A 25,343-nucleotide genomic window follows, 5' to 3' on the forward strand; every position below is an offset into this window, starting at 1 on the left:
ATAAGACCAAAAAAAAAAATAAATTCCTCTATTTTTACCTGAGTTCTTAATTCACATTAAAATCAGAAGTGAAACACTACACCTTGCCATAGAATAAGTCTGGCTAATCTTCAGGGTAGCACGTATTAAAAAAAGCAAGATTCCTTTACATATCTTAACAGAAAAAGACAGCTCAGAGAAAATGTCCCATATACCACAGACATGCTGCTCCAAAATGTGCTCCCGAAGAAGAAAGTTTTTAATTCTTAAGAAACAGGAACCAGAAAAAGCTACAAAAAAAGCTACAACCAGAAGTTTCACTTTGCTGATGCTTGCGTGCCTTCCCTCGACTCAGCGTTATGTAAAACCCTTGAATACAACATGCTTAGAGCAATCTCATCCTGTAATCTCCAGCAGAGAGCTAAAGGATGCAAGAGCTTTTTTTTTTTTTACAAAATCTGTCACCAAGCCATCAGCTAAATATTCCACAATCCATGGGTAACTGTCTGGAATGAAAGAGCATGCTGTATTCCAGATTTGGGACCTTGCAGCTTTCACCAATTATTTATATAGTCCTGAAGATCAGCTTGAATTCTGGAGATGTCACTGCAGGAGTTCTACACCAGAGAGAGCTGTGGCTGGAACTCCTGGGAGGAGGGAACAAGAGGGTAAAACCATGTTGGGAGTCAATTGTAGGAGACCAGGAGGATATAATGAAGCAGAACCTCTTGCCTGAATAACCTCCTCGGCTGCAGCCTTGTGGTGTAACTGGAAGGTCGGGCACAGCCAGAAACAACAGCAAAAAAAGACTACTGCAGTCCAAGATAAAGGTGGAATCTAACCAGAGGGAAATAATATTGGAATTTTCACCACTTTGATGTTCCTTGGCAGAGGAACCCAGTGAAGAACAGAGCCCTGAGGCTCTCCAAAGTGAAAACTTCTAATGCTCCACAAGAAATGCAAAAGTATCTTAAGGAAAGTCACGGTAATGTGAAAAGGAGAAAACAGTCATCCAGCATTTTCATGCCCTATGCTATACACCCTGTCATAAAAGCCAACTCCTACACACAAAGTAAGAGAAGGATGGACTCATGTTTTACAAGATCAGTTAGAAAGATAATAATGCTCACCATTTTTTGTTATGTATTTTAAGTAATTAATAACTGAAAGTTATTAGACTTCCAGATACCCATCCCCAGTATAAAGCAGCAGCTTGTGCCCCCAAGGCAAGCTCCATGTAGACCAGCCCTGCCTGTGTTCTCTGATAAAACACGATCACTCTGAAGGAACTGTCACCATTAATGTCACTAATAACAAGTGCTTCAGATATGTCACCAACTTGAATTGTCAGATATGAAAGCTAAACAAAGCTAATTTCACTGTTTGCTGAAGAAGACTTTATTATAAAACTTTTAAAACAAAACAACCACTGGGCAGGTGCTATTTTGTTCCTAGTCCTGCCTCTTCAAGAAAGGGTTTAAGGACCTGTTTCTGTGCCAGTTTAACACTGGTTACATGCCCTACAATGAGCTATGGATGTCCAAGTGACAAATGGCAAGTGCTCCTACTTTTACAACTTATACAAAGCATATGAATCATCATGCTATCATGCTCAGCAAGAGCCAAACGCTGTCCATTGTTTCAGATCTATCTCTTCCTGAAACTTATTTTTAATAAATCATTACAGAAGCCTTTCCAAAATTTAACCACACCTCAGCTGCCTTCCCTTGCCACATACTCTGTTACGAACCGAACAATGAAGCCCCCGAGGTTCTGCCCCATCTCCGAGACTGGACGTGTCTGATTCTCAAGCATCTTCCTTCTCAGCACATAAGCTATAAATCCCAAAACGATGGGATAATCATTACATGTCACCTGTGCTGGCTGGCAAGAGCTTGAAACCTGCTGTCCAGAAGGTACCAAAGCTGGGTAGCAGGTTCTCACCCTCTATTTACGCTTTGACTGACAGTCACGCCTAGAGGGAATCCTTTTCACTAAACCTAATTGTTTCACTGAAATGCTGCCAGACACCTCCATTACACCCCTGATGTGCCAGGGGGAATTATAGCTTTTAGTTGCACTTCCCTGAAAATAGCTCAGTAGTGCATGCCAAGATGGGGATCCTGACATTATTCTCAATTTGAAGGAGGCAAGCTATCAGTTATCTTTAAACAAAGCACTGTCCTTCCTCTTAAGAAAAAAAATTATTCCATATTCCAAGAGAGGGACATCTAACTGTAATTACCACTTCAAGGGTATTCCAGACAAGAACAAGACAAGATTTAGGCTTTTGCAAAACCCTATATTTCCTGCCACAAGCACACAAAAAGGAAGGATTAGTTGAGATACCTGTTTAAAAAGTTTTTTGTTAAGTAGCTGTTGATTGCTCTTTTTATGTAGATATTGTTTGTTCTCAACTTTTAATATGAACCAGAAGAAAACATCTTTAAAACAGGAAGCACTGCAGGTGTTATAGTGCATTTCCATACACCATGCAGCTACACTGAACAATGGATTTCATAGCATGAACCATATCAAACACATTCCTCTTAGCAATTATAACATCTATTCAGGGGATAATCAGAAAATACATTCATGCGTATGACAGTGTCAGTGCTTCTGCCCCCCCCCACAACAGTACCTCACATACCCATTTTTTCCCCCATAACCAAATATTTTCCCATAGCCTCACCAGTGCTGCCATTTTAACTTTGATGTTATAAAGCAAATTAACGTTAATTCTCATTAATAATGAATAAGCAGGAGAAATACGGGAAAGGTATAACACAGACAATAAAAAGAGGCAACAATATTATTTCTGAGCAAAACCATCTCATTCAATAGCACCCACTTGCAGAACTGACTTTGCACACTGCACACATGCTCAGTTTTGTTTGTCTTCTACAGACACACTCTGGTATTATTCCCACATGGGACACAAATTTTCTCTCCTTGAAAGGCATGGCCAAGACACAAACAGCTCTGCTTGCTTTTTAATTTTGCACACATCCACTGTTGCATCAGCCAAGTTCAGTTTGTTCAGCCTTCTTTCAAGGCTGTTTGCTTTGTTTCAGATTTCAAAGCACAGTGATCTTCCCTCATACTGTGTTTTGCCCAGTGGTTCTCCTGTGCTGTGCTTACCCTCCTCAAGTAAAGAACAGAAATAATAGATCCAGTGATGAGATACAAAACCTTGTTGTTTTGGTAGTGTGTTGGAGTCTTATGGTACTAACACAAAAAATTTTCTGATTCATGTTAGTTTGTGTCACACATGATGTCATAACTTCCCCTAAACAATTGAGTAAACTGGTATTATGCAAGAATAACTGAAAGTCAGGAATGGGATTTACTTCTAGTCTTTCAAAGGCCAGTGGCACAGAGATAAATACTCTCACAGATATAGAAGGAATAAATACTTTAAATCAAAAAGCATCATTCAAGATTCCAGGTATTTTCTGCTTTTACTGAATGACATACATAGCTACAGTTTAACTCACAGTGGATTAATGCAGCCTCACATCAGGAGTTCTTCCACAGAATAGCATGCTAACACTTGCTAAATACCTTACACCAATACTGGTATCATTCCAATATGTTTCAGCAAATATCTCAGCTCAATTATCCTCCCTAGCAAGGAAAAAAAGCAAGTTTTCTAGGTTTCTTCTCAAAGCACATACAACTGATATAAATCAGGGAATCAACCGACTAAAGATTCCCATTGAAGAGCACAACTGTGCACACAGTAAATTAAGCTAAGGAGAGACAAATGCTAGTTTGGTTCACTGTTTTGCTTGTCCTTTCCAGTAATCAAAGGTGTTTTGCCCACAACGAAAGGCCCAATCAAACATTAGAGAAGGAGAGCACTTCATTACCCACATGTTATTTCACAGGTACTTGTTGCCATACTGATGATTCAGACATGAAAATCGAGTTACTTGAGCAGCCAGTGGATTACATGTCTACTGGGAATACTTGGGAATGCAAAACTAATATTCCAGCACAGTATCCTATTAGGGCACTGGTTCTCAGTTGGGATTTCCAGCTTATTTACCTGACAGTCTTTTTGCAGTGGCAGGCAGTTCACAGTTCATCACTTAAAACTTCATCAGGGCAGTTCCCAAAAGAACCAGATCAGTGAGATTTTAATCAACATGGCAGGTGTTCTAAATGCCAGAGGAAAATACAGATCTTCATATATCTAGTAAAGCCAAGAAGAGACTGTGCTCACTGGACTTACTTGGAGAAAACAGGAAAAGTTGGTAAGTGCCAAGATGAGAAAGTATGTTAGGTCTTTGATTTTTTTTTCCCCCCCATCCCCTAAAAAGACTAAAATCATAAAACTGACAGAAATCACTTTTCTGACAGCATGAATAATAGGATCCTCTGCTTCATTCTGTCATAACACTTTGGCAAGTCTCTTCTTCCAAATCTGGGTGTCTGCTAATGTGAACTGTTTCAGCCCTAGAACATCACCAATACACACAAAAATCGTGTATGAGCAGAGAGTACATGGAATAAGGTAACACTGCAGCACAGTTCATGCCTGAAATTACAATAAAGGAAAAACTGCTGCAATTCCCAAACCACAGAAGAAGTTTAGGAAAGCAGATTTACCATCCCTTGGACAAAGCACAAGCCTGACCTTCAGAGCTCCTGGTACCCCAGAAGATTAAAAGGAACCTGCCCCTCATACCCTTCTCAGAGTCATGCCTGCAACCTTTCAAACCCCTCCTCTTCAGAGAAATACCTCATTACCAGCACCACTTTTTGAGCAAATTTATCACTTAACAGTTAATCACCTCTTAAAAAGAAAATAAATATATCAACAGAGGATGACAGGACAGAAGGCAACACTTTTATCAGTTGTTCATAGCTGAGCAACTATTTACACACCAGTATCTGCCTTTGTAATGTACTTAAAGGCCTTGAGGATTACAAATTTACCTGCATGTCCATTTGGCCACTTAGGTATTTATAAACTTCCAGGCTTACTCAGGGAACAGTCATGTTTGCAAATCAGGGTCTGACACCGAGCTCATGTTTAACTTGGACTAAAACCAGCAACTATGAACGTATGGAGATGTTTTCAAAAGCACCATTGAACTTAGGAGATTACACTGCTCACTTGCTGACTTGCTAGACAAATGTTACTTCTCATTTGCTGACTTGCTAGATAGATGTTTCTTACTGTTTTGTTCTCTTTGCAGCATGTTGATCTTCACTTTGGAAAAAACACGGGGCGAATTCTGCAAGTTTTCTGTCCAAAACAGCAGACAAAGCACAGCTGCCATTCCAAGGCACTTCCAATGAAATGAGGCAGGAGGCCAACTCTCACTTTTAGCAGAGGCAGACCACAGGCAACTTATCTGAGGCCCTGAGGGCTTCTGTGTGCCAGTCAGACTAGATCAGATGCAGCAAAAGAGCAAAGGAATGTAAGAGACAACTTTAACTCAGAATACCTTTCCAAAGCTCTCCCATCAAAGTAGGACTAGAACAGAGAGAGTGGCAGGACGGGAAGGGTTGAGGGGAATCAAGGCACACAACATGAAGACCATAAAGCTGCAAATAGATGGTGGTCCTCCCAAAATCAAAAAGCAAAACCTCAGCTGATAAAAGAAACAAGAGGAGAAAACCACACCAAAACTGGCTTTGTTGATGCACATGGAAGCAGTTCCAGGAGTTCTGGCTGTGACACAATTTTGTTTCGTGACTCTGCACATGCTCTCTTCAGTAAATCAGTGAAAACAGAAACACTGAGTGACAATCCTTTGCTACCTCAGAGCTTAAGCCATGTACTTCAAAAAGAAACTGGTGCCTGGCAAGGGATTCATAAAACTACACTACCTTTTTCCAGCACTTCACACCCCCTTATTTAATGACATGAGCACAGAGAAACAGAACATGCATCTGTTTTATTTTTCAAACTGAGATGTATCCTTTTAACCTCACTCCCATTGCAAAAAACAGGGGTCATCACACAAACACTCAAAACAACACTAAAACCAAGGATGCTGCTTTGAATTTTTTCTTCTTTCCCAAAAGCACAGCTAGGAGGGCCTTAGACTTTTTATTTTATTTTTACATCTGCACTGGCCTTTTCTTTCTCCATGGTCACATATTGTCATTAATAAGCACTCTTTAACCAAATAATTGGCCTCTCCAGGTCCTTGAAAATGAAACAGCTGTAAGAGCTAAACAGATTAGAATTCCAGTACTAATGAAGTCTGGAAGAAGTCTGAATTGCTTCAGGGAAGAAGCAGGTTTGGTCACTTTGAAACAAAATTTTATCCAATTTGCCATTCAATCTTTTTTGGAGAAAAAAATATTACAAACAGCTCTAACCAGGTGTTGCAGACCATATGTAGCATTAATTAGCACATCATTTGAACCCTCCTGTCCAGCCACAGCAAATTATTAGTAAAAAGATTTTGCCTGTTTCATTCAAGTATTTTAGGAAGAATATTCCATTCCTGCACGGACACCATTCCAGTTCTTTAAGCACAGCCACACAGAATGGCAAAAAATAACGCAGCATAACTAAAGTTTCACAGACCTTGCTAATGTTTTGCTGTATATCACATTCTGCCCTTGAAGCACAGCCTCTCTTGGGTACTGAGAATACATCCTTACCCAGCTTGAATCTGCACAAAAATTATGGATTCCGGAAAACATTACCTTCTGTAGCCTTTAAGAGCTATTCAATAATAAAATCAAACTCTCAGTGATAGTAACATTCACTTCCAATTGCTCAAGAAGGTCAGATGAAATATGTTGGCTCTAAAGAATCCTTCACAGCTGAAGGCTCTGCAAGCTCTGTGAGCAGACACCTGAAATCATCTCTTCCTCAGGACAGCAGAGAAGAACAACACTGTACACAAGGAGAGATTTTCAGCATTTAGAGGGATATTTATCAATATCTCTTGGTCTTATTCTCTGTCTCACTGAGTTTTTGAAACTCTTCCTCACAGCTAAAATCATCCACAGATAGAAAAGTGCCACAGTCTGCATTGCTGCTGCTCTTGAGGCACAGGGCAGCTGCTGGTGTCCAGGTCCAGAGCTGGTGCTTCCCTTTGTGCCTGTGGGAGCAGATGTGCTGCTCCACACACCACCTCCAAGGAGCACACCCCACAGCAACCTGACCTACCTTTCCTGCTCAGGTCTCCATCTGGAGGGAAAAAATTTGCTCCAGACACAATCTCAGGAGTGAAGTAAGACCAACAAAGTGTGGGGAGACAAGAGACTGGGACCAGGACCCTGAAATGAAGTTATTAGTGCCTAAAATCCAGGGAAACACTTATCTGTACATTTATTTAAGTATGGGGTTTTTTTAAACATCCTTCCCCAGATAGAAGGAAACATGGTTCTTCAGCTCTTCACAGACACCATTCCATCAGCTTTTCTCCCTCATTAGGAAGAAAATATTGTACTTATGCAGCAATTTCTAGTTCCTTGACCTGTTTGTATACAATAATCAGATTATCATTACCTTGCTATATTCACTATGTACATATTAGCTCACTACACCCCCTGTGTGTCATGGCACTCACTAGAAACCCTTTCCCCAGAGCACAAGAAAGAACTAATGGATTTTAGTCTATGAACCAAAGTTTTGAATGAGAATCATAATATTCACCAAGTCAATTCTCATTGTCAAAGACACTTGGGTGGGCTAGAATACCTGATTATTTACAGACACAGAAATACCACCAGAAAATGGCAATGGATGTCAAGTACAGACATTAAAAGGCTGTAATGTTTTGGGTGTCCAGCTGCAATTGCAACCCAGACTGCCCACAAATTTGTGTCACATAAACCACTGTACAGCAGGTTTGACAGGCAGATCACAGTGAGACTGGAACACAGAACTCACAGGGGTCTCACTGTTTTGGATACTGTAGCCTTCCAACCATGGGGCTCCATGGCTGTTAATGGATCCTCTTTTTCCCTAACAAAACAGGATGACAAGCAAACAGAACTATTTTTCCAAGTGGAGAGCATGTCTTCATCACCTCTCTTGAGAATTCTGATGCTACCTGAGGCACAAAAAAAAATAAAATACAGAAAGGCAGAAATACCCAAAGAATAGTCAAACTCTCCTACTTCAAATAAAAAGGTAAAATTCACATTTCCCCAGGAAATATAAGTATATCCTTTACTAGGAGATGAGGCTTTAAAAACTCTAAGAACAGAGCTCTCTATATTCCTACAAGAATCCCAAGGCCAGTCTGTCTTTCCAAGGCTGATAATCACCGTCCTTGAATGTCTGATAAGCAGTACATCAGGATTCTACTCATCCCACTTCAGCTTTGCCAAATCTTACATTTATATAAGCCTGGCTAGATTTGCAGGCAATGTTATTATAGAGTTGTATGGCTACCTGAAGGTTTTTGGAAATGTAAAGAATGCAGAAGTAGAAAGAACTTCGTGCTGCAAGTCCTCATCCTTCTTCCTTGACCAGCTTCCATCATAACACCAGCTGGCTTCTTGCTATTACTGAACCTCTTCATTTTCCTTCTAAATACTGAGTACTTTCAGTTTCTCACCTAAATTATGCCCACCTTAGTTTGAGTCCTCTGTTGACTCATTTGATGTTGTTCAGTTGGTTTTTATTCATCCTGTATCCAGCTCCCATATCCCCCTCCCAGGCTCATTTTTAGCGGATTAAACACCACCAGCCCACCTCACCTCCTGCAGGTGAGACTTTCACTCCCTGCCCACTGGAGTCACTAATTTCTAAGCCCATTACAGGATTAGCCAGGGCTTTTAAGAATGTGGCAGACTAACTGCAGACAATATTCCAGAAATTTTTGCATTTCCCCTATAGTGAAGCAAAATTGTCTCTATTTCCAACAGCAGCATTGACAGAAACAAAATGCAGGCATACACTGCCAGCTTCTGCACCAGAAAAAGGTGTTGCATGCAACCAGTTCTTAGCAAGATGCTACAACTGGGTCCTGTTAAACTTAATACCATCCTTGTTTTACCCAATTATTTTTTTCTAAAATGTCTATTTTTGCAGTCTCAAATATGATAAATTTGTTAATACTGCAAACTACAAAATTAATCTAGAATATTCTAACCTATATATTGTGGTCCTGTACACAGGAAAACCATGTTTGGGGTTCTTTTTAAATTGAAATACAGTGCAATCCAGTGAATTAACTATCATTCTTTTAGCTGTATTCTTATTCTCAGAAATTTTCCCTTTCTGGCCAACAGACATAACTAATAATCAAAACCTGGAATAAACAGCCACTGTGAGCAGCACAGAGATTTTAATCCTATCCACCCAGTCATGGAGAGAACTGCTAAAATCTGGGTTAATCCTTCCAATCCTTAGTCAGAAATGAAAGTCTGTGCAATTGAAATAGTATGCCAGAATTAGATTTGCCTGTGGTAAGGATTCGATTAAGCCAAAAATTAAGATCTGAAATAGCTTCAGTTAAAACCAAAGTAGTGCATTTCTACTGACAGATATTATAATCCAGAAGAGTCATTGTACTGAGACCAAACTCATAACTTTTCTCCACAGGAAATTAATTTGGGACAAATCCCAGACACACCAATTTTCATTGGGGGGTGGGGGGGAGGGGAGGTAGGTTAAAAAAAAAAAATCAGCTTTTCTCCAAATTATGATGACAGGCACTGGACTGAAATGCCATGAATAAGGTACAGTGTCTAGTTAGGAAGGCCACAGAAACAGATAATTACTTACATTGCCCTTTCTATGAAACAGATTTTCACAAACACTCTAATGGCAATTTCAACTTCTTTCTATTTGTTACTGCACTCAAAAACATGCCTTACCTATTAGATATAAAATATGCATCTCATATCTATTTATCTGTACTGGGCAGGGGATTATTTTATTTTTAGTAAGCTGAGAGATAACACGTCAACGCAGAAAATTTTAAACATGAAGTTCCCACTCTCCCAGGAGCCATTTCACTTGAAGCTTCTTCGTCACTTGATTAAAGCCTGCACGAATCTAAAATATGAGAAATAGGGTGTATTTGCTGCTGCAAGTCTTCAGGCTTGTCCATAGAACAATTGACATCAAGGCTGAAGTTTATGGCTGGTTTTTTGATGGAGTTACGTGATTTTTTTTTTGATGGAGATCAAGACCCAAACACCAGTGCTCCCCTTGAGCCCACAAACGCCATGTCTGTGCACTCACGTCACCCATCACACTGTGCAATCACCTCAGGAGGCAAAAAGCAAAAAGTGGCAGCAAAACTCTCCCTTACAAATATTTAAAGGTTTATAGTAACAGAATTCAATTGTATTCTCCATGTCAGGATAGCCAGAGGTTTCAAGCTGTTGCATAAGCATATTTCTGTAATCTTTGTTGCTCCAAAGCTGGAAGCTTTTACTCAGGCAAGGCTCTTTGAAGTTACTTGGGAACTGGCTCTCTGCAGATGGAAAAACAAATGATTAAACCAGCTCAATAGGGAGCCAGCCTTACTTTACATACTTGATTTTAAAAGAAACTAAGGGAGGGAGAATTTGGTGTGGTTTTTTTTTTTTTTTTTTTACACAGACTAGAATGCTTGTTAAGAAGGAAAATATTCCACCATCTGAACTGAGTTCGAAAAACTGTTTTAATAACAGAACTTTTAACTAGGTGGAATATGCAAATGAAACCTCAAAATGACCTGGTAAGACAAAAATCTAATTATCAGAATGAAGTTTAAATAAAACCAGCTAGCTTGTCAACAAGGTATTTCACCGACAATCCAGAACATCATTTGAAAGGACACCCCAAATGCTATTACAGCCCTTAATGTACCAAATCATTCCTTTAACCAGAGATTGCTCTTCTAAGCAGAAGATGTCTTAAGTCTAACGCATTGCTTGGCCTTTCCACCTCAGATATTAAGAGACTGTCTGCATCTTTATCCCTGTTACATAAAGAACATACTAAACTCCTAATTAGAAAGGCAAAACCCCCTCCATTGTCTCTTTTCATCACAGCTTTCAGATCTTCAGGAAAAGCAATTAAGCAAGCACTAAAGGACTAATTATTTAAAGTGTTTGCTTACTTTGCACTTGCTCTTAGTCCTTTACTTCACAGTGAAATCAATCACACTGCAGCCAGGATCACACAAGCAGGATTTTTGCTTTTTGTGTGCACTTGTATATGAGCTGGATGGTATCCTTTCCCAATGGAATTATGCTCCTCACATTCTGGAAATGCTTTGCTGACCTAGAGAGTTTTTTTTCTCTGCATAACTTATTTAAAACTAAGGTTTGGCATGACTAGAACTTACTTTATACAGTTTAAAAAAAAAATGCAGTGGAATGTGGGAAATGAGCAAAGTTCATTCTTATTTGGGCTTAAGTTTTTCACTGCTTGCAGGCAGTGCCCACTGAGGTCTCCACTGCAGCTTAACAAATCAATAGGTCCTACACTGGACTAAGGATTACTGAGCTGGGCTGTTACATTTTATTACTGGCTGAAATATTTCACTGCTTTAAGATCTCTACCTCACAGTGCAAAAAAGGTAAATCACAAACTAGCTCCTCTCCAGCCAGCTGTCATTCCATACAGGGAACCAGAAAGAAAACAACTTAAACAAGCACACAAAAATGATTAGTAAGGCTTTCAGTGACCATTAAAGGCACACATGCTGCAGGTGACAGCTGGCTCCATATAAATTTCCCACAGGTTCATTTAAACTTTTATTCAGAGAATGTGTTTTTATGAGAAACTGGGAATTGGAAAACATCTGTATATAGTGAGAAGCTTCTGAGCAACTGTTCAGGATGTTAAAATGTGAGATTTTTCTATTTAGTGTCATTTTTTCACTGATCATTGGAAATATTCCAGCTACTCTTATGCTATAAAATAGTGGTGGATAGTTAAGAACAACAGGAAAGCAAGAGACTGTAGCCTAAGCCCTGTATCCTGAGAAAGGGCAGAAAATTTGTGATGCTACTTTTAAAATTGTTAAGACTGGTAGCAAGGACAGGATGAGTATATCTAGAAATGGCTGTGAAGATCTTTTTTTTTAACTTTAGACAATCTGAAGTGGGGAGGGGATCATGCAAACTTGTGTTTTTCCTTCCACAAGTGAGCTCACCCTGCAAAGAGCTGCAGACATCCTCGTCTGGCTCTTCCCTGTGCTCTGTTCTCTGAAGACACTCCTCACTTTCAGCCTCCTGACACAACCAGTCATTTAGACAACATCAGCATTTATGTAATTCATGATCCAGAACTGTGCTCAGTGCACATAATTACAATTTTAGTAGTAACTGCCAGTGAACATGAGACTCAGAATAGTATTTTTAAAACAACAGCAAAACACATTCATATACAGAGGGGACTGCAGAATCAGCAACTAACTCTGTGGGAATTTGCTTTCACATATCTTACCTGACAGTCTGTCCTGCCCCCAAGTATTCTAAAGGCTTTAATGGGAGATGTGAAATTCAGAAAAACTGAATTGAAAATAAGTTATAAAAAGGGAATTATGAGTATTTTTTCATATCCCAGTTCCTAAAACAAGCAAGTTAGTAGACACGTCCACAAGGTACCTCAACTGAGTGAACATTCATACATACACAGGTAGAAAAGAGAACATCTATTACTACAAATGAAATAATCATTAAAAAAAAATCTCTCCATTTGCTAAAAAAATTGATGTTTAAATAGAATGACATCAGTAGCCAGCCAACTGCAAAGCAAAAGAAAGGGAGTATTTTATATTTAGGAAAGCCTATAGACTGATCCTGTCCCAGAGGTTATAAAGGAAAAAGTAAAGGCAGTAGGGAAATTTTAAATTACACTAGAATGGATACAAGTAGACATTCTGATACAATAATTTTCAGATACTCAACAGCCCAGACTCTCAACATTGCACCAGGAAAAGCAAGTGTCCCTCTGTACAAGTATGTAAAGCTACTCAATGAATGCAGAAGGAATGACTTAAGACTGAAGAATAATTGCACAAAATCTGTAAAAACTGTTCAGAGTTTTAAACAATTCTGGTTTTCTCATGCTACTTTCTTCACAAAGATCAGTTCATCAGCAATTTTTATTCCTGGTTTACTACCACTTCAGCTCTCTACCAATACTACCCTACCTCACCTGGTTCAATTTCTGTACCTTTCTCTCTTTTCTGCTCATTAAATAGAAACAGGTTTGGCTTAAATTCATAACAGTTTTTTACTTTACTCTTGTGATCCAGAGAATTTTAATTTGCTCCAGTTAATCATATTTTAGCCCAGCTCTCATCTGTGCTCTGTGTACACTGAAAGAGTCCCAATACTTCTAATATTCAGGGGTACATAATTCTAGGCAGAGAGGTGTATTCTCTCCTACCCACCCTTGCTTCTTCTAGAAGTGAAGGTAATAAAAGGGGGGGAAAAACCACCCTAACTCTAAAGTGACAGTCAAGTATAAAGCAGAACAGCAAATAGATGGGGTGCAGGTGGGGACAGCAGAGGAGGGTGTTTGGGAAGAGCTGTTGGGTGAAAGAGGTTTGCACACAGAATGGACTGGGTAAGGAAAAGGCAGACTAGGAACAGGTGGAGAAGGCAAATTTTTCTTTTTACAACTTCTGTACCAGTTCACTGTTACATTGTTAAGGGATAGAGCTTAAAAGTTTTGCATGCTAAGCAAACCTCTTTCTCTAGAACCCAGATCCCACAACAGGAAATGTCAGCCTTTTTGCAGAGAACAGCAGCTAAAATGCAGAGAGAGGAGGAGGTGGCATCCTAAGTGGTACTTGACTAGAACACAGACACTTCTCAAAGTTTTTGCATCTGTTTTCTTATGATGAATTCACAAGCCTTCTCATCCCAGCTAGGTGCTTCATACAGCTTTGATGCCTCTGCCAATCACAATTTACTCAGAATTCTTAATTAGCCTCACACACAAAAAATAACATGTAATTTGTCTGGTAATTATATATTTCTGTAACTCCTAAAAGCAACTTAGATCACCTTAATTCTATTTTCTGTTTATTCAATTATAACTGTCATTCCTAATTGTATTGTAAGTTGTGTCGAGCCGAAAGGTGGCTGTAAAATCCCTGCTCTTTCACAGTGGTTCCACATATGCAGTGTCACCACTGGACACAAAATCAATGTAGTGAAAACAAAGCAGTCCTAGTGCTAGTTCAAGTCACGTGGAGAGGCAGGATGGACAGCAAAAATAGATAAAACTTTGTATCAATCAACTTACTGGCAGAAATCTTGAACCAAAAGTTAGGACTTTAAAAAAAAAAAACATTGTCAAGGAAAGAAAACAAAAGGAAAATATAGGCAGCCTCCAACACAACAACCCTTTGAATGAAATGTGTGTATAGAAATATCTTGCTCCAAGATGCACAAAAGGCAGGTTATAAATAGGTAAAAATACTGAGCAGAGGCCGTGGAGCAAGACCAGCACTGGTGTTCTCAGTCATGCTGCAGCAAGTAACTTGTGGCAAGGAAACAGTCCAGCCTATCTGCATCAAAAACCTAAAAGGAAATTACTGTCCCAAACCTATGATGGAGACAGGAAGCCTAAAACACTGACTGAGAAGTCATCTGGTAATGAAGCACCTCCAAGAGAGCTTAACCAAAACTCAGATCAAGGGATACATAATTTTCAAGCTGAAAGGCAGAACCACCTCCTCCTTCCAGACACTTACGCTTCACATGTGTGGAAAATACAGGGGAAATTGCTGTTGGGAAAGGTGAGATAACATTAACTGCATACTACAAACTTACAGCTGCTGGACACCAAGCAACCTCCATCTGCAACTTGGAATATCATGTCAGCATATTAGGAAACAAGATGGTTTTCCTGTTGGTTGTTCAGCTTTTATAGTACATATATAATATATTATAGAATACATATATTTATGGGGTTTATACTACATATATAGTATAATATATCTTCTTCACTCTTCAATTTCTCTCCAAAACATTTCCCCTTCTAACCAATCTTATTTCCAGCTCTGGTTTCACACAGCCTGCAAGTCTCTACTTTTCCCTGACCCTGTATATCAAGTCTCAGGACAGAGGAAGATACATCCTGCATTTACAGAAGAGCACAAAAGCTTTCCCTAGGAAGAATGGGGAGAACCAGAGCATAATCCCCTAGCAGTATTGCCTCTCCAGGGCCATGAGACCCCCAGCTGGGCATTCATCTTGAGAAGGCAGAGGGTGAAAACACGCTGTGTAACCAGAGCTCTGCACTCATCATTAAGCCATGCCCAGTTTTACACCCTGCCTGTAGCTTATGCACCTCAAATACAACCACGGGGGTTTTCTCCTAAGGACATTAAGTCTAAATCTAATATAAATAGCCAATGATGCTGCTGCAGCTTTATGTATTTATTGCAGTGAAGCACAGAAGAAAATATCTCAAGGATTTAAGCAAACAATATGGTGACAGATGGCGTGGTGACAATCCAGGCTGGGCTCCCTCAGTAAAATCCACACAACTTCATAGCTCCAGGGAAGAATGAAGGCAGAGGAGGAAGAGGGAGGAGGGAAGAGGGGAAGAAAAGAGTACATGCAAAGCAGATGACCACAGATTTGTAAAAAATAAAACCAGCCACAGACTGCAAAGTTTCTGTTCATCTGTACAAAGCCCTTTGTACCAATGCAGGCAGATCTACCCCACATTCTTCCAAGCAAGACCAAAAAAGTTAGAGAAATACTTTAGATTAAATTGTTAGTTCAAATAAGAGACAAATAAAATCCCACTAATAAGCTGTCTAATCAAATAGTCTAAGCATCCTCTCAAAAATAATTAATAGATGAAACATGAAATGTGTTTGACATTATATAAAGGCCCTTCTCTTCTGTTCACTGCATTATTTTATGTTTCCAGGTAAGTTCTCTGGATACATTCGGATTGCCAGAAATGTCCTATGTGTTTTGTAATAGTCTATAATTATTTTGTAGCTTAAAGGGAATAATTTTGAATTTTGTATTTGAGAATGTCCTTGGGAAAACAAATTCCAAAGATGCCGCCAGGAATATCTGCAAGCAGAAAATTATGCTGAAGGTCTGGTGTCCTACTTTCACAGCTCAGGAGTCTGCTGTGTTATAATTACCTATAGGCAGGCAATAGTTTGGAGAGACTGCATGGATGATCTACAGCAATGACTTGCTAGTGGGTTTTAAAATGTTGTTGCTCAAAACAAAGGCACTTATGGATTTCTATTTTCAAGAACTGTAAGAACAGTTTGAAGAGAAAGAAAACAGTGCCTTTGAGATGAAGAGATATTGCTTACTGTAAAGAACTGAAATGCAAGTGAAGCCAAGCACTCCTCTCTCTTAAATAAGAGTGGTTTAGAGGAATCCACTCTGGGCTCAGCTGAAACTGTTGACTCTAGCAAAAAATAGGAATTTACCTACACCTAAACTACATGAAAAATCAAGTAGCCTCCAGAAGACTTCCATTTCCTACAATCTGCTTATTAGTTACAGAAATACCTAATCTTTTCAAAACTACCTTCTACTGAGGAGAATTAAACTAAATATCCCTCCCTCCAGCTCCATGAGAGTTCAAGTCTATTCTCCCAGTATTCCAGAAAGTCCTCTGTGCTCTCCTGTGCTAAATCAAGAGGGGAAAATTCATCGTCTCAAAAGTAGCTAGGAAAATCCTTTCGGAAATAGAGTGGGAGAAAGAGCAGGAAAGCAGGGCTCACATCATTAATATAATGCTCCTCTGAGCTCCAAGACCCAACCAAAAGCAGCAAATGCAGCAGCTGCTGGAGCTTTACTTCCTCCTAGAGATGCCAGTTCAGGAAAAGCAATGGCTAACGAGCAGGCTCCATCCCAACACCTCACACAGAACTGCCTCTGATGAAAAAAAACCCACAAGACATTACATCTACTCACTTCATTCACCTGGCAAGACAGATCTCAAGCAGACTTTTAACCATTTAATACCAGTGGTTATTACGTGTGTGTGTGAGAGGTACAACTGCAGATCACATTCTAGTTCTAAAAATCTTTAAGGATGTACAAGAATCTTCTTAAAAAGTACATGTAGATTGACTTTAATGGATGTGGAAAAGTAAACACAGATTTACAGGGAGGTCAATGCTACATTTTTACTGCAGCTCAAAATAAAAATTAGAATATCTGAAAGTTATTCTTCCCATAGAGGCAACAGTACAGTTAGAGGGGAAGAAAATCAAACTCAATTGCTTCTTTAATTGAGTCAGAATCTGCAAGTGTAGTGTGCAACAGAATAGTGCAAGCTCCCATTTCTAGACCTGAAGCATTAGTTATAATAATATTGGTATTTTTGCACTAAAGTATTTCTCAACCTACAGTGTAACCATCCAGTCTTTGGCAGTAAAGAAGCCAAACTCAGTATCATGCTCAGAAGTACAGTGCCATACACATGCTAATATCAGTTATCAGGAAGGGCAGGAATGAGAAGTTATTATAGAAAACCATAAATTTAAGGACTTTCTATAAGAAAAAAATACAGAACTGCTCTTACAAGCCAACTAAATGAGCTGGATAGAAATCTCTACACAACACATATGGAAGATGTTGGGAATTGATGAGCACATTCCATCAAGTATGACCTCCAGAAGAGATTCCACAATAAAAAACAAATCCAACACCACACACACACACACCCCCTGCCATTCATCACAACAGTTTTGAAAGCATAAGAATTGAAGCACACCTATGCACAGTGCAAATGTAAGGTGTGAGTTTTGAACCCATTTGGTTTTTTAGATGGTCACTGTGCTATTGGCAAGGAAGGTGTAAGATTTGTGGAGGAACTTTAGGAGCAGTGGACAAAGTCACGCAAGGATAAGGGAGCATAAATGCCCAGTACCAGAGCCAGGAGTCCGGGTGGGCTCTGATCACAGTTACAAGGCTGGGCTCAGAGCTCTGTTTTGCACAAGTGCAGCACAGGTTTTGCATCTCAGGAATGAGGAAAAACAGAGCAATCCCAAGCCATACCTATAAATGAGCTGAAAAAAAACCACGTAATGCAAACATCTGCAAGTATTTCAGTAAAGTACCTGAAAAATATCCACCAAAAGAACGAACAAGATTTAAAAGTGCAGTTTCCCCCACTGCTTATTCACAGTTAGATGCCTTTTTTATTAAATATAATAGGACATGGGGGGCCCAACACGGGCTGAACATGAGTCAGCAGTGCACCCTTCCGGCAGCAAAGCCTAACCAGGCTGCGTTAGCAGGAGCACAGCTGCTCCAGGGGAGGGACTGCTCCCCTCTCCCGTACTCCTGAGGCCATATCTGCAGTCCTTTGTCCCATTTTGGTCCCCCCCCACAAGACATCAATATATCCAAGCGAGTCCAGAGGTCTAGAGGTGCAAGAAAGGGCTAAGGGAACTCTTTTCCCCCAGGAAAGCGACGGGTAAGGAGCGGTGTAATTGCAGCCTACAACTACACTGAGAGAGCTGGACTCAGACTCACAGCAAAAGAACAAGAGCCTGTGGTATCAAGGGAAATTCTAATGAGATAAAATGAAAATATTTGCATGGTGAGAAGGGTTAAGTACTGAAACAGATTGCCCAGAAAGGCTGTGATGTATGTACATCCATGGAGATATTTAAAACTTGAGTAGATCTGAATTCCATGTCAGCTCATCACTGAGCCAGGGCTGGGTTAGAAAACCTACAGCAATCCCTTCTAACCTCCATTGCTCTTCTAGAATTATAATACAATAATATATAGTACTTATCTTTTCAAAAAGCAATTATTTAGTTTGCATAACACTTCCAGAGCCATTTCAAAAAATATCACTTTGTAATAGCCCTTTCGGAAAATTACCCTCACCTTTAATGCCTTTGACTAGCACTGTTACTGTGAGTGTTTCCACAACAATAAAATGCTTCAAGCTATGTCTTTCAGAAAGACTTCTAATGAGAAGTTAGAAAGATTTAATTCTGCAATAGGCAAAAGCAGTGTGGTTCAAGGACACCAAGTATTCCTGTATACTGGATATTTAAAATATGTAGGGGCTTTTTTTCCTCCTATTGACACAGAACTAACCACGATGTCCTGTTTTCAAAAAGTATGACAAATGCTATCATTATAATTATAGTGTGAGGTGAAACAGAGGTAACTGTGTTTGAAACCAAACACTCAAGTCAGAAAACAGTTCCTAAGTAGTGTTTGTGTTGAGATCTCTCAAATGTCAAGAGATACAAGATGAATAAACAGCCAGCCTGTTTTCAGCACCCTCCAAGGGATGGTGATGCACAGCAGGTTGGCACAGATGCCCCATACAATTCTCATCTTGTTCCAGTAGACTATCCCACATCTGAATATGTTTGACGTCTGTGGCAGAACTGGGGACCAAAGTCAAGGAGCAGTTCATTGGCAGGAGGGTTCCTGCCAACAGCAGGTGACAAAGTCAGCTGGAGGCAGAGCATGTGGCACTGTCCAAAGGGTATCTCTACAGCACAGTTGGGATCGGGTAGGTGCTGTACACCCTCAAGTGCCACATGGGTTTGTTGGTAGGGCTTCGACAACTGTAGTCAGGTGACAACAGATCAGCTAGGTTCAGAAAACATTCTGGTTTTGTTGGCTTCACATGCCTATTTTCATTGTCTGAATCATGCAATGTCTCTCCTCAGATGGTGCAGGCAAACTCTGAGCAAACTGAAGCAGAGAGGAGCCAGCTGGGCCAGCCAAGGAAGCAGTCTAGACTAGACAGCACTCGCTGCAGGTGTTCGCCCAGGGACTCGGTGCTTCAAGAGCTGCATGTCCTGCATTAATCACTGCAAACTCCACATGTGGCAATCTCTCATCTTTAGAAACCTAGAACAACTTCTTATTTTTTAAAGGCATGGTTCATCATGCCAGATTCACATTGACATAGTATTTATTAGCCATAGAGAATATGGCAAGCTTATCTCCTCTGAGTCATGCAGTAAAGTCTTCAGCAACACAGAGCATTAGAGATGAGTTCTCATATCTGTGCCTTCAGTTTAGTTCAGCTTAGGACAGTTAAGCATCATATAACAGCCACCTGGCACAGAACACATATGATAAGGATAGAAATGAAATGGCCTTATTAAAGTGTCAGAGAACTGCATTCACAGGCAGGAGTGGGACCACCTTTTTTTGCACATCCCAATGCATGAGACAAAACAGAACACTTGAAACACTAATAGCCTTCACAATTCAGCCAACAGCCATCTGTTTCTGCTGAAATCCTGACTGACTTTAAAGACTTCACATTTGCAGACCCTTTCCCTCAGACTTCCATCTCCCCTGCCTTTATGACAGCACAGAGAATTTCACCTTCAGCTCCCAGGAATTCATTCCTAAATGAGTGGTTAATTGAGTGACACATGCAAGTCTCATTACTGTGATGTTCCAAACCCAGTTGCAAGACATTGCACAGGCTAAGTTCAAAATTAAAGGATTTCCAGTTACATGAACAAACAATTCCTTCAGCCGGTTCAAGTTACTGGAGGCAGTCCTGTTAGACTGTTTTGACAAACAAAAGACAATTTTGATTTCCCAAGTGGAAATCTTAGAAGCCAAATTTCATCACAAAAGTTTTATCAGCAAACTGTGATAATCCCTAGAAATCAAAGACAGCAATATGCTAACAACAATATTAGCCTACAATAAGTACAGTAGTAACCCACTCAGAAAAGATAGTCTATTCATTTTCTATATAAAAGTAAAAAAAAGATCTGTATCAGTAACATCCTGCATCTGCTACTGAGTGGGGAAGTTGATTCAGCACTGGCTGAAACCTTTAAGTGTTCTTACACTGACAGAGACAGGTGAGCAAAATATGTATCAATGGAAGTCCAAAATACATATAAACCCAGCTTTATAAAGACAAGTAATTCTTTGCAGTAATTTAAAAGCACATGAAATAATTGCCTCTGTAACTTGGTCACTGTAATTGTATCTAAGACAGTAGCATTGACTGTAATGATCTTCCTATATAAATCAAGATGTCAAAGCCGTTGTTACAGAATCTCTGCCATAATTCAGCACTTACTGTCCTCTCCTTGTATGACATAAGTTTTAAAAGTAAGACCATTCAAAATACCAAGAGAAACAGATCTCTTATCCCCGTGGAAAAAAAGTCTTTTCCAGAGGTAAAGAGTTTCCAAAGTCCAAAGCTGATTCCTCAATCACAACTAATCACTGTCACTTTCCTGCTTCTTTTTCTCCCTCAAGTCACAAAATAATACATCAGGTCCACTTCCTTTTCAGATGTATTCAGAGAGCTCTTTCCTATTTGAAAGTCATTTATGAGAAGCAATAATATTCCATTAATAAGAAACCCTAAAGGATGGAAATATCAGGAAATAAATTGTGATTAACATTGAAAAGCCTCATGTACTGGAAAACCAGTGACTTCCCACACCTGAACTCTCTATTTTACACCACAGTGGGAGCTCCTCTGACTTTCAGCAATCCACACCAGAGAGCTCAGCCCAGCCTGGTGCTAAGCACCTGCCTCAGGAGCAGCTGTGATCACCACACAACATCAGTGCTGCAGTGCCAGCAAGAATTTCCACAAAATTGTTACAGCATTAAAGAACTTGAGACGTGAGTCACTTCTGTCCTTCCAGTCTCACAAGAGATTACATAAAGAGATGTTTTCCAACAAAACAATCTGTCGTTACCTCCAGATTTCAGGCAACCCCTTATGGGTTTGCATGGATTATAGTAGGAAAGCAGAAGCACCCAATTAACAAAAATCTAATTTAATAAACATAGGGAATACAAGAGCTGGTCCAAGTGTGCAAGACTACTTAATTTATAGACTGTAGTGGATCACTGCAGTCTGGCTTAATATTATTGTCCTGTTACTACTGTTGTCTTCAGACACATTCAGGTCTATTGCTTGCTATTTATTGTAAGCACCCCAGAACACCTGTTTATGATTTTGGGAATAAGATGTAAAATTATTTCATGAACCTACTATTTTGAGGGTTTTTTTACATCCATGTGCCATATTTGCTCTTAAAATTTCTAGGCTGACCATCATTTAACGTGCTGGAGACTAAAATTTCATTAGGGTTGCTTTTATAGTGTCAAAAAGATGAGTTTCAGGCACGAACCCCAAAGTATTTCCAAGTATGTGAAGAGCAATCAACAAGGATACTGCTATGCATATGTTTTTCTTTTTTTGAAGTACAGAGAGATAATTAGAAACATCTTTTTTGAACTGCTTGTACTGATTACTCATGATAGAGACCAACACAATGAAGTATATTAGACTAGTAAAAGCTTGTAATAACTTTTCCTACCTTATCTGCCATTATCATGGAGGCCCCGCCATGAATTCCAAGAATTGGAATAGAAGTCTGAGATGAAATAAAATCCAAAATCTGAGCTACTGCCTCCTGATCGGTGTCATCTCCAAAAACCACTCCATGGATCTTGGTGCCTGACATCAAGTCGCAAACATGTGTTATGATGCTCTTGGGGTCAGTCTGGTTCACGAGAAGGGTCACTACATTGACATCAACAGTCAGGTCTGCTGACATTTCCCTGGTCCAGAGAGCTCTGATATCTCTCTCTGTTATGTACTTGGTCCTTCCCAGAATCACTGCAATGTTCAGGATGGGATAATTTTTCTCTGCTCCACGAACAAGATCCAAAGGCGCCAGAAGAGCTTGGAGTACCAGGAGAGCACAGCCAATTTTCCTCATCTTTGCCAGCTTTGTCCCCTGTAAAAGCGATCACATTGTATAAGAAAAACACAGAGGAAAGAAATATATACTGTAGAGCTCCAATGAAGGTTTTAAACAGAGAGCATCTGGGCACAATGCAAACTTTAGCAGCTTTTTATAATGCATTCTTCACCTTAGTTCCAGTTTAAGCCTCTTGTATCCCCTCAGAAAGTTGGCTTGATAATGACAGTATTACAGCTGGTCTCCCACAAGCAAAGCAAAAAATGTAGCAGAAGTTCAGAGAAAAAGACCCATTAACATTCTTCCTGGATAGCCAATAAAAAATAAAATTACTGACAATTTAAAAAAAAAAAAAACAAACACATTCTCATCCTTCTCTTTAACCTTGCTGCACTAAAACAGGTAAAACAGAAATCTATATTCCTTCATCCTGAACATCTATTTAAAATTTAGTCACAGTCTAACAGGGAGAGGTACTTTAGCTCAAAATGAGACAAGTGAGCCAGAGGTCTGCTGGAAACCCCACTCCACATATTCCATACATCTCACAGCATCCCAAAATCATGCTGGTTTATTTCTGAAGATCTCTCCTAGGCAGCTGCTGCTCAAGGAAGCCTACACTGCATTTCTGGAACGGATTCAGAAGCACAATATTCCATCTTAATTCTTCTCCCTCCTTTTATGCAGCATTGACTTGAGCATCTCAGAACTGCTGATCTCGGACACAAAGTTGTCCCTGGTGTTGAAGGGGAGGGTGTTCCATAAATGAGCATCACTGCACTGGTTACCTCATGTCTTCACTGAATCTCTGTAGAGGGCTGAATATAGACAGAGTAGGATGGGGAGAGAGATGAGGCACAGAAGTGATCTGAACTATCTGAAGGAGGGAGAAGAGGGAGAGCAGGTCTGACTCCGCAAGATCTCCCTCTGTTTCTGTGCCCCGAGGGATTTCCACCCCCATGACTGGCTCTCCGCAAGCTGCAAGAAGGGAGTCCCTGTGCCACATAAAGCCAAGCTTGTTGCGAAGCGTCACACAGAACACAGTGGCGGGGCTGTCCAATCAGGGGTGGCACTTCTCACATCTCCCCTCTCATCCCGCCAGCCCCATCTCCATCATCAGTCAGAGCCGTCTGCTGCTCGAAACGCACACCGAGACAAGGGCTGGCAGCACCATCCCCTCCTCTCGGGGCAGACGAGGAGACGAGCGCTCCACAGACCGCTTAACCGCGCGCATCGGCGCCCCTGCGCTGTTGCACTGCGGGCCGGGCTCCCACCCACCGCCGCAGCGCCAGCGCGGAACGCGGCAGAAAGCCCGACCCGAGCGCCTCGCGTCCCTCCCGACAGTCCCGGGGGAGCCGCGACTATCGCGACAGAACCCCCCCCCCGCAGCTCCCCGCGCCGCGGCGCTCGGGCGCCCCCCGGCGGGCGCGGCCGCACGTACCGAGCGCCTCAGGAGACGGAGCGGCGGGAGGAGCCGGAGGGGCCGCAGGTGTCGCTGCCGGTGCTGCTGTCGGTGCAGGGCATGTCGCGACCGCGGGCATGTCGCGCCCCTCGCTGCCCGGGCTCAGGGGCGGCCTCCGCGCCGCCGGCCGCACGCGTGATCCCCGCCGCAGCCTGCGGGCGACATCGCATCCCGGGAGGGCAGCTACGCGCACAGGGAGACAGGCGAGGGGGGGCTGGACACGGGGAACGGGACAGAGAAGGGGAGAACGCGTTAGTCAGGTTGCGGGGTTGACAGGGGGGAAGAAACGTGTAGTTCAACCTCATGTGAACAGAAATAAAGTGACTGCGCTCTAAAGTTCCCCCCCCCTCCGCCTTCGCTTAGAAATACATTTCAGCGCTTTCCTAAGAGCCCGCAGCCGTCCGGGAAACGTCCCTCATCCCTATCCAGGTCAGGAAAATCCTGGGCTCCCAACTGCCCGTCTGCTTCCAAGTGAAATAGATGGGTTTGAGCTCTAAGGGAAGAGACGTCCGACCTGGAAAGGGCAGCTAGAAGCAAACTAATTCACATGATCAAGGGCAGGAGTTTTCTTGTCAGGTTCGAAATGAGCATAACCTGGAACACAGCTAAAGCGGTGCGGGATGAAGCTCTTTTCGCTCTTGAAACGGAACAGCTTCATTCCCAATTTATCATAAACAAACCCAGGGAGACACTCTAGCTGAACCCGCCACGGGAAGCCCAATTGCTTTGATTTCCATTCACTATTTCCAGTAAATATGCATAAGGATAGTTCTTCAAGCAGCCCTGGCTAAATGTAGGACGCTGGCGCGCCAGGCAAAGGCAGCCGGCATTCCCTAACTGGTCCTCGGTGCCGGCTGGGAACTAAGAGCCAAGCCCGGATCCGCGGGATCCAGCACCGCTGACATCCCTGCGCGCCTCCCGGAGCCTCCGCGCCCCTGCCCAACTCCTCCGCTCGAACCGGTGCTCCCCAGAAAGGCAATACTTACTGCATTCTCCCTCCACATAGTTCCAGTTTAAAGATCCTCAAAGTCATTTCAGTAGATTCCTTCGCAAACAATGAAGTGGAAAATAGGTCCCTCAGCGCCCGGATTTCATCCTGCAACTTGTTCCCGCCGCAGTAAATAGCAGCCCGGCAGCCCTTTTTTATCGCTTGAAATCCCGCATGATCAAGTTTTAGCAGAGCCATCGCAACTGAGATTCGCTCTTTACTTTTGGCAGGAGGCATTTAAGCGTCTTCATCTTTTTTTTTCCCCCCCCTCTTTTCTCTCTCCCCCCGTATTTATGGG

General features: G+C 41.3%; 1 protein-coding gene across 3 annotated transcripts in view; it reads right to left on the reverse strand.

The window, feature by feature from the left end:
- GRIN2A (glutamate ionotropic receptor NMDA type subunit 2A) overlaps positions 1–24,101 on the reverse strand; it is a 171,019-nt gene extending 146,918 nt beyond the window's left edge. For all 3 annotated transcript variants that reach the window (XM_017809079.1, XM_017809078.1, XM_017809077.1), the window contains exons 1-2: positions 24,037–24,101; positions 22,209–22,631 (exon numbers count right to left, since the gene is read on the reverse strand). In XM_017809079.1, coding sequence (XP_017664568.1) covers positions 22,209–22,613 — 405 coding nt within the window. In that variant the 5' untranslated portion in view covers positions 22,614–22,631; positions 24,037–24,101. The remainder of the gene's footprint in view (positions 1–22,208; positions 22,632–24,036) is intronic.
- Between the last annotated feature and the right edge of the window lie 1,242 nt (positions 24,102–25,343).

This window comes from Lepidothrix coronata, unplaced genomic scaffold, assembly GCF_001604755.1.
Source record: "Lepidothrix coronata isolate B3197 unplaced genomic scaffold, Lepidothrix_coronata-1.0 Scaffold24, whole genome shotgun sequence".
NCBI classification, from domain to species: Eukaryota; Metazoa; Chordata; class Aves; order Passeriformes; family Pipridae; genus Lepidothrix; species Lepidothrix coronata.